The sequence below is a fragment of the Petaurus breviceps genome, unplaced genomic scaffold, assembly GCF_028583685.1.
Source record: "Petaurus breviceps papuanus isolate PSGF00001 unplaced genomic scaffold, PetGlider_PUasm1.0 90823, whole genome shotgun sequence".
Taxonomy (NCBI): Eukaryota; Metazoa; Chordata; class Mammalia; order Diprotodontia; family Petauridae; genus Petaurus; species Petaurus breviceps.
In genome coordinates, this window is record NW_027187352.1 from 6,950,011 (window position 1) to 6,960,070 (window position 10,060).

The 10,060-nt window shown below is 45.9% G+C and overlaps 1 protein-coding gene across 13 annotated transcripts in view; it reads right to left on the reverse strand.

Annotated features, from left to right (window-relative positions):
• Positions 1-10,060, reverse strand: part of LRRC32 (leucine rich repeat containing 32) — a 127,324-nt gene that overhangs the window by 109,430 nt on the left and 7,834 nt on the right. For 5 of the 13 annotated variants that reach the window (XR_011165017.1, XR_011165011.1, XR_011165014.1 and 2 more), the window contains exon 1: positions 934-1,218. The exons of 2 other annotated variants lie outside the window; for them this stretch is intronic. Coding sequence is in view for 3 of the 11 variants with exons in the window: in XM_069070895.1 (XP_068926996.1) it covers positions 7,850-7,857 (8 nt within the window). In the remaining 8 variants the exon portion in view is untranslated. Of the gene's footprint in view, positions 1-933; positions 1,219-7,849; positions 7,980-8,412; positions 8,602-8,805; positions 8,937-10,060 lie in introns of those variants that run through there. 6 more of the 13 variants (XR_011165012.1, XM_069070891.1, XM_069070898.1 and 3 more) reach the window with 3 other exon arrangements.

Sequence of the window (10,060 nt, forward strand, 5' to 3'; positions counted from 1 at the left end):
ACACACACACACACACACACACACACACACACACACACACACACACACATACACACACACACTAGCCGTGTGTCGTTGGGCAAGTCACTTAATCCCAATTGCCGTCCAAAAAGCAAAAACAAAACAAAAGAAAAAACAAAAACCAGGGGGCTGGACCAAGTGGCTTTTAAGTTTCAACCAGCTCTAAAATTCTACATTTTGAGTTATTGTCTAGGTCTAAGACGTCCCCAGCCAGCCCACAGGCCCCAGGCATCACAGATTCTGCTTCCAACCCACCTCCATTCACCTGCTCCAGGGTCACGTGCCTCGTCCACTTAGAAAAGGTTCCCTTCGATGAATTCTGGGTACCTTACCCTCATCAAACCCAAGGGAGCTCTGACTCCGGCCCTTCACCTCCAAATTTCCCACAGTCTATCGGAGCTGGGAGTGGGTTTCCAACCGGTTTCATCGGTCAATCAGCAGGGAAAGAAAGAAGCAGAGTGGGCTGGGAAAGGGGTACTATCCACCAGTCCCGGAGAGACTTAGCTCCCATCTGAGAAGTAGCCTCAGGAATAGTCCTCATTCCTCTTAGGATTTACAATTCTAAAAGTACTTCCCCCAACAGCAGCCCAGCTCAAAAAGTGGTCCAGGTATCTCCATTTGACAGAGGAGAAAACGGAGGCTTCTAGAAGGAAGGTGACGGGTCCAAGATCACTTGGAGAGTCAGGGTTGAAGGTACAGACCTTCGGACTCCAGTGGTGATCATTCTTACTAGCCCCCTCCCCACTCACCCGGCTGCCCCGAAAAAAGCGCAAGGCTTTCAAGCCCACATTGTAGGTTTCAGAAGCCCCGTGACTCTTCCCACCGTTTGGGATTTTAAGATCTGAGACAGGAGGTGGGGGGATCTGGGGAAGAGAGAATAAAGGTCCCAGGGATCCCCAGTTGCGCGCTTACCTTGCTCAGCAGGGGCGCCGTTTGTTTCCCCGAAACCCTGCGCTCATCTTGCCCCGATCTTATTAGGGCGCCTGGACGTCTGTCCTCCCCCCAGCCCTCTTTTCCTCACTTCGGGGAATCCTCTGAGCATCTCTCCCTTCGCAGAGCCAGACTTTAGAGGGAGCAGACGGACTACAAGAAAACCGGGACCCTGGAGAGGAGCAGTCAGTAATCCCGATTTGGGACAACTTCTGCTTTAAATTACGCCCCTAGTATCTCAGCCACATCCCCCTCCCTCCCTTTCCCCCTCCCCCGCCCTGAGAGCGCGCTGGGTCCTAGAGGGGGAGGCGTTCAGGGAAATGCGCGTGACTCTGTTTCTCTGGGGGGCAGCCAGAACCTGAATCATCTTCCTCTAGTGGGGTGTGAGTTAGCGCAGGGCCGCTGGGGGGCGGGGGGGGGGGGGGGGGGGGGGGGGGGAAGGGGGCGGAAGGCAAGGAGATATTAAGGGGAGGGATATTCAACAGAGGAAGCCTGGTTTGGAGTAAGGAAAATTGGGTCTGAGATCTGTCTGGGCCAGGTTCTGTCTGGCAAGTACCACTCTAAGCAAAGCACATTCTCTCAATCTTATTTTCCTTCTCTATACAATGAAGGGGTTGGATGATTGTTAGGGTCTCTTCCAGAGCTGACACTATGATTCTGTGATTCTCACTGTGTATACAACCCCGGGAAAGTCACTTCCAGTGATCTCTGGTCTCCTTGCTGTTACTTTCACCAAATTCTCCATTTTCTGACTCTGAATATTCACTGGCCTGGGATGCTCCTGACCTCCCTGACTGCTTAAGTTTCAGCTAAAATCTCGACTTCTGAAAAACAAAAACAAAACCTTTCCTGACCCTCCTTAATGTTAATGACTTCCCTCTGATTTCTAAGTTACCCTAGGTAGCTAGGCAGATAGATGGATTGATTGATACATTAGATAGATATGTTGTTGTTTAGTCGTGTCTGACTCTTTTTGACTTTATTTGGAATTTTCTTGGCAAAAATACTGGAATGGTTTGCCATTTCCTTCTCCAGTTCATTTTACAGATGAGGAAACTGAGTCAAAGAGGGTTAAGTGACTTGCCTAGCATTACATAGCTAGTGAGTGTCTGAGACCAGATTTGAACTAAAAGAAGAGTCTTCCTGACTCCAGGCCCAGCACTCTCCACTTGGCCACTTAGATATAGCTTGTTTGTACATAGCTGTATTTGCATGTTGTCTCCCTCCTTAGACGGTAAGGTCCCTTAAGGGCAGAACTGTTTCTGCCTTCCTTTGAATCCCCAGAACAGTGGGGATACAGTTAAGTATTCACTTTACACCGTGCCTAGCACATAATTGGCATCTGATTTACATTTGTTCACTGACTTCCCCTTTCTGAACCCATTTCTTCAGGTGCACAAGGTTAGCCTAGACGAACTAAGAGGTCCTATCCTGCTCAGATATTCTGTGTTCCTGTGGCAGAGAGCAGAAAGGAATCCTCGATACCCACTCCCCTGAGTGCAGGGGATTGGATGTTTGCAAGAGCAGTTTGGAGCGGGGAGAGGGGAGTTGAGAACTCCCAGTATGGGGAAAGGCAAAGAAGATAGGAGGAGAAACACCCCAGGCAGTTTCAAATGGGCTCTTTTCCACAGGTTATGGGCTTTGTAAAATGCCTTCCTGTGTGTGTGTGTGTGTGTGTGTGTGTGTGTGTGTGTGTGTAGTTGGATGGATGGATGGATGGATGGATGGATGGATGGATGGATGGATGGATGGATGGATGGATGGATGGATGGGTGGGTGGGTGGATGGGTGGGTGGATGGATGGATGGATGGATGGATGGATGGATGGATGGATGGATGGATGGATGGATGGGTGGATGGATGGGTGGATGGATGGGTGGATGGATGGATGGATGGATGGATGAATGGCTGGATAGATAAATCTCAATACTTTGAGGACTGGGTTTTTCTCAGATTGAAATGTTGAAAGTGGAAGGAAGCTTAGAGATCTTGTGGGTTCCAATGTTACTCATTTTACATCTGGGGAAAGTGAATGGAGCCCAGAGTGAGGAAGTAGCTATTCCAAATTAATGAGCCAAGATTCAAAGTTGGTTCTCCTGACACTTCTCCTGAAGTGTCCTTCACACTACAGAACTAGAAACTGAGAAATATAACGTAAAATACCAGGAAATCTACCCTAAAGCCAAATGAAGAATACAGAACAAGAGGATTGTAGAGCTCAGAGCAGTGAGAGACCAGGTAATGCTTCCTGGAAGAGGATGCCAAGGAAAGGCTAAGAAGGTAGAGCTGCTGGGGACCCCAAGATGCCATCCTCCAGTCCAACCTCCTTATTTATTGACAAGGAAACTGAGGTTCACAGAGGTGTGATGACTTGCCCAGGAGCACATGGAAAGTAAGTAGCAGCCTCTGTCTGATTCCAAACCCAGGTTTCCTTCCACTATTGGGAGGGAATATTGCCTCTCAGTCACAGAATAGTAGAATTTCAAAACTGAAAGGGACCTTAGAAGTCATTTGATCCAGTGCCCTGTACAATGCAGCAATCCCTTCTCCAACATCCCTGACAAGGATCCAGTCTCTACTTGGATAGTTCCTGTAACTGTAACAGTGAGCTCATTACCGTGGGAAATGAGCTGGAATTGAGGTCAAGTGACCTGACTTCAAATCTTGAGTCTGATACTGTGTAACCAGCACAAGTTACTTATTTTCTCTTATCTTCACTCTCCTCATCTGTATAATGGGGAGAAATAACTCTACTTCCCAGGATTATTGTAAGAAAAAGGCTCTGAAAATGTTAAAGATATATGTGTATGTGTGTGCATGTATGTATAGACACATTTATGTATATATTATATAATGCAGAGTATTACCTCCTGAGACAGCCCATTACATTATATATATGTCAGCTCTAAATGATAAGTTTTTTTTCTTTTGAGTTAAAATTTGTCTCCTGGCAACTTCTCAACCACTTTTTTTAGAGCTAATTAATCATATGTGTTGGCTGGTATTTGAATCAGTAGATATCCTTTAGGGACTGGCTAATTAATGAATTTTGAAAAGGAGTGGATCTGGAGAGATCTGGGCTTACCATTGGGAAGAAACCAACCCACTCTAAACCTTTAAGGTCCTTGGACACTGCCATCACCTAACAAGCATTCCCCAAGTCCAGGCAGCTCCCCCATTTCAGAGCTGAGGGTATCACTTCTAGTCTACCTACCTAAATAGAAACAGACCAGACCACAAGAAGTAATACGCTTCATCCCCTTGCCTTTGCACAGGGTCAAACTAACCAGGTATGCTCATTGTAAATACTTTCATGAATCTGAGATCTCATTGATATGAGTAAACCTCCCCACTCCTGACCTTTCTCATCCCAAATGATTTTTGTCCAAGTCTTCTTAGAAATGAAAGGAGGCAGTTCAGGGTAGGGGGGGGGAGAGTCCATCCTTCATCTACATCTCTTGGCATGTAATAGATACCAATGGGGCATAGAAGCCTCACTACCTTATACAAACAATATTCTGAAGTGCCCTTGATTCCATATAGTGACATCAAATTCAGACCATTCTCCTGACACTTCCCCCCACCCTCCAATCTCTACCTTAGTAAAAGGTCTTCCTTCATGAGTTGCTGTGGTCAGACAATTCATGTTTTGGTTGCCAGTTATTTGGGGATAAGCCTCCCAAGTCCTTAACTGTGTTGCTCCTCAGACAACAGAGCCAATGGCCATTGCCAGACCCCTTCCTGGAGCCTTTCCAGAAGGGCAGGACCTGTCAGAGTCCTTATTCTGTTGGCACAGCCTTCAAGAGGCCAAGATCACCTTTATTTTGCAACGAGTCCTCTAGAGACAACTTTACTGGAGGAGTATAGTCTAATTAAGAGTAATAATTGCCTACAGAGGGGAGTCAATGACTTCTTACAAATCTGTCTCATTACTCACAGAATCAATCATATACTCTCAGAGCTGGAAAGGAGCTTGGAGGGCATTTGTCCAACTCATACCTGAATAGCAATCCCTGCTACAACCTGCAGCCTTGCCAAGTGATTCTAGAGCCTTAGGTTCCAGACCTGCAGAGATGCAGCCAATCCTTCTTTTGGATAGCTCAATGATTCTTAAGAGGTTGACAGTCCCCCTTCCCCCTCTTAACATCAAGCTGTTTCAGTCAATTCTTGCTGGATTTCTCAAATAGTTAAGAGATTTTTCTTGATATCAAATTTAAACTTGCCTCTTTGTAACTTTTACCTACAGCCCCTACTTTTACTCTCTGGATCAAACTAAACCAGTCTCTATGCCTTTCTATGTCACATTTCTTCAAGACCTTGAAGATAGCTCTCCTGTCCCTTGTAAGTCTTCTCCTCTCTAGGCTAAATATTCCCAGTTTTTTCGAGGTTCTTCAGAATTTTAATATAACCTAAATTTCTTGTTTAATAACTTTCTACCCATTTCCTCTTGTGGAGATCCAGATCTCTACTATGATCCTCACCCAGAGGTGTCCTTACAGCAACCCTGGAAGATAGGTGTTATTATTAGCAACCCATTTTACAGATGAAGAAACTGAGGCAGATAGAGGCAGATACTTTCCCAGGGTCATATAGTTAGTAAGTTTCTGAGGATGAATTTGAACTCAAGTCCAGGGTTCTATCTATCCACTATACCACATAGCCACCTGCATGAGAGTAGACTGTACTCCCTTACTCGTTTGAAACCTTGGAGTTATCTTTGACTCTTCCATACCCTCTCATAGCCAGTCGATGAACCAAGTGTTGTCATGGTATCATAGTGATTCTACTTCAAAAATTTCTTGCATTTTACCTTCTGGATTTATAGCTCTAGAGAAGGAAGGGTCCATAAAGGCCATCTAGTCAACTCCTTAATTGTAAAGATGAGGAGATTGAGGCCTAAGGAGTGTGAAGTGTCTTGCCTAACATACATACTTAGTGTCTCACAGAGAGAGGATCTGAATCCAGGTCCTCATTGATTTTCCCTCTGCAATAAAGCCTAGTTACTACTTTAATACAGTTTCTCATTAGGCAGCTAGGTGGCGCCATAGTGCACAGAGCACTGGCCTGGGAGTCAGTAAAACCTGTATTCAAATCCAGCCTCAGACATTTACTAGCTGTATCACCCTGGGGAAGTCACTTAATCTCTGTCTGTGCCTCAATTTCCTCACCTGTAAACAAAGATTTGTTCTGTGAAATTTGGATTCAATGAAAGGGTTGCACATGAGGACCTAGAGAGCCACATGTAGCCTCAAGGATGAAGGTTGCCCATCCCTGATAGACCCTAATTCCAATGCCAACACATTAACTATATGACCATGAACACATCAGTTTCCTTCCCTGTAGTTCAGTTTCTCCATCTGTAATATGGAGATAATATACACATTTCTCCCTGTCCAGGTGATTAGCACTTTCTCCCTCTTGATATTGCCTTGTCTACACTCTGTACTTTCTTCTTTATGTATTGGGTCCCCAAATCTGAATATAAACTCCTCAGAGGAGGAGGAACTATTCAGTTTTGTTTTTCTATCTCCAGCTACTAGCATGATGCCTTGTGTAGAGGAGGTGATTTGAAATGGCAGCTGGGTGGATAAAGAACCCTGGGCCTAGACTAGCAGGAAGACCTGAGTTCAAATCCAACTTATGACATTTACTAGTTGTGTTGATTCTGAGCAAGTAACTTAACTGCTTTCAGTCTCAGTTTCTTCATCTGCAAAATAGGGATAATGAGAGCACCTACCTCCCAGGGTGTTGGGGAGGATAAAATGGACTAATGATGGATGAATAAATAAGTGGGTAAATAATTAAATGAAAACAAAATAACTTAGCAAAAGTATTACATAAATGCTATTATCCATAATAATATTAAAAAGTCTGTTCAAATGTGTGGAAGTGAATAGTCCTTGCCCTCCCTCCCTCTCGGGTGGCTATAAGGAAAGTGCTTTGTAATTGGTAAAGTGCTCAAGCTGCTCATTATTTTTTTAGGAAGTGCTCTTCGAGCAGCCAAACCCACCGTCTCACTTCCTTGTGCACCAAGGTCAGCACCACATAATTTTCTGCTTAACCTTTCTCTGAGTGTTTCCTGTGTGGGGGTCGTGTGTCCCCTGCCAGCCTGTAACTCGGGTCTTCCTGACTCCAGGTCTCCCCTGCCCCAGGGCAGGTCAGAGGATCACACATTTAGAGCTGGCAGAGGCTTCGGGGGTCATTGGGAAGACCCTCTCATTTTACAGTCCAGCATTCTGTGCACTGCCCTATATGACTTCGTCTTCCCAATGATGCTGAACAGAGGAGTGACAACATAGTGGGAAGGAAGGAAGGCTGGGGGTAGGGGTGGGGTGGGGGGAGAGCACTCTCTCTGATTCGGGCATTAGGAAACCTGGATTTGAGTCCTGGACCTACTACTACTGATTATTGGTGAGTAATATAGGGGATATGAATCCCCTGCCTTCCGGCTCAGCATTCTCCTTGTGGTTTGGCCACATTTTTTTTGGCCTCATTTTCATTACCCTAGGTGCTCAGACAATGCTTGTTGGATGAGTGGGGGACTTTAAACCTGGTTTTTCTCAGCCCTCTGTCACTGACTTTTTATGAGGCTTTGGATAAGTCACTGCCCCAACCTGAACCTGTTGCCTTTTCTGTAACAAAGCTGGACTACAGGACCTGTAAGGGGGCCCTTCTAGCCCAGAGAGCCCACACTGATCTTTCCAGACTGATGAGGTTTTCTTTTTTTAAGCCACTTTCTCTGAACCCTCTTCCACTCCCATACCCCAAGATATCAGAGGAAGGAGGGACTCAGAATTGGAAATGCCACAGCTTCCTATCCTTCAGACTTAAAAAAAAAACTTTTAAAAGTTTTAAAACTTAAAAAAAAACAAACAAACAAACAACATAAAGTCCAAACCTCTTCATTCGATAAATAGGAAATCGAAGTCTGAGAAGAGAGGTGAGTTTTCCAAGGTCAAACAATGAGCTGGTCAAATCAGCAAGTCAACAATCATTTAGTAAATGCTTACCATGTACGAGGTATTATGCTGGGAGACAGAAAAAAAACACAAAACAAACAAAAATAATCACTGTCCCTGCCCTGAATATGCTCACATTCTAGAGGCAAAGATGAGACTAATACCATTTTAAAAGTGGGAATAATTCTAGTCCCACTATTCCCAGAAAATGAAAGTGGACAGAGGCAGTGTCAGGAGGGCAAAGGACACAGAAAGGAGTCGGGAGGGAGGAAGGCAGTGTGGCTGTAAGGGGCATTGTCTTGAGCCTGGAGACACAGGACCTAACTTCAAACCCCTGCTCTGACTTCCCCTGTGACCAATCAGGCAAACCATTTCATTTCTCTGGACCTCAGTATCCTCATCTGTCAAATGGGTGGGGGTGAGAAGGATTAGGCTAAATGACCTCTCCTTCCCTAGATCTAAGACCCCGTGACTTGGAGACCCAGTTCTAACGCTAACTCACCATGTAAACTCAGGCAAGCCGCTCCCCCTCTCTGGGCCTCAGTTTCCGCATCTGCTGAACATGGTGTATGGAGAAGACTGTTTCCTCCTGTGCGAAATGAAGGGGTCGGACCAGATGATGCCTGAGGTTCCTTCCAGTTCTGTATTCTAAACCCTTCCCCTGTCTCCCTCCTAGGATTGTTGTCGGGGTCTGAGAAGAAAAAGAGGGAGAGAGTGCTTTTGAAACGTGAGCTCCTCTTCATCTCGAGTTCTCTCAGCATGTCCGACTGGGGTAATCCCCTTCCCCCACCCCCTTGCCTCCTCTCCAGGGGGCCTGTCACTCAAGCTAGGCCTGGAATCCCCTTGCCCCAGAGTTGGCATGCAAAGTTCTTTCCCGGGCGGGTCCTGTCCTCACGGGCGAGCAATGCTGTGGTTAGCCGGGCGGCGGGGTTTCGTCTCACTCATCACCCCCGAGGGGCTCCCCTGCAGAATGAAACTGAACAAGCAATCAGGCGTGCTCAGCCAGCCCCAGGGCTGCTCCAGACTGCGTGGCTACGGCGACCCCAAGGAGATGGGAGGAAGGTCCATTCCCTCAGCAGGGTAAAAGTTGCGCTGCTGGGGAAATCCCGGTAGATTGGGAATCAGAGGACGTGGGTTATAATCAGGCTTTTTGTGACCTTGGGCGAGTCACTTCCCTGTTTTGAGATTTCCTTTCTTCCTCTTGCATCTGACTCGTAAATCGAGAGGGGGCTCAGGGATCTTTTTTGCATCTTTCCCAGATTTAAATTTTATGGGGCTTTTACTTTCCCCTCCACATTCGTACCCTCCGCTGAGACCAAGGGAAAGTCTATGTTATTATCGGGGAAGACCCCGGTCCCAAGGTGCAATCCCCCTTGAGGGAGTGGCCTCGTTCTCTCTGTTTCCTCCGATGTGGGAGCCTTTCAGGCAGTATAAGAACATGGTGATCAGGGTGCAGGTTAGAACAGCAGTTAGTAGCAGATACTCCTACTTGAAATTAAAACCTCTCTCTACTGGTCATATATCCTTGATTGGTAAATAACCTAATCTCATAGGACTGTTAGATTTAGAGCTGGAAAGAACCTTGCAAAAAAATCACCTTGACTTGTAGTCACTAGAGAACTAGAAACGCCATCTCATTGGTGTGGTTAGCAGCTCTGACACAAGCAAAGTTATTGTGGGAAAGCTATGCCATTGGGAGCCTAAATTCCTTCATCTGTAAAATGGGCACAACACTCAACTTCCTTCGAGGCTCAGGTGAAATCTTACCTTCTGCACGAGAATCTTCCCAAGTGCCCCCATCTGCCAGTACCTCCTCTTTGAGATTACCTTCCCTCTATTCTATATGTATCTTGTATGTAACTGGATACATGTTTTTTTCCCGTATTGGAATGTGAGTTCTGTGAGGCAGGGACTGTTTTTTCCTTGCTGAAGAGTGAGCACTTAATGAACTTTTATTGACTGACCGACTACCTCACAGGGCTGAAGCAACCCGTGTGAAGTGCTTTGAAAACCTTTAAGTACTGTGTCAATTTCAACTACTACCATGACCACAGGCATGCCTAGGTACTATGACAGGGGTGTGATGGAGCTAGCTCAAACCTGCTCCCAAGAGTACATTGTTAAATTCCCGGTGGAAAAGTTTATGCCTT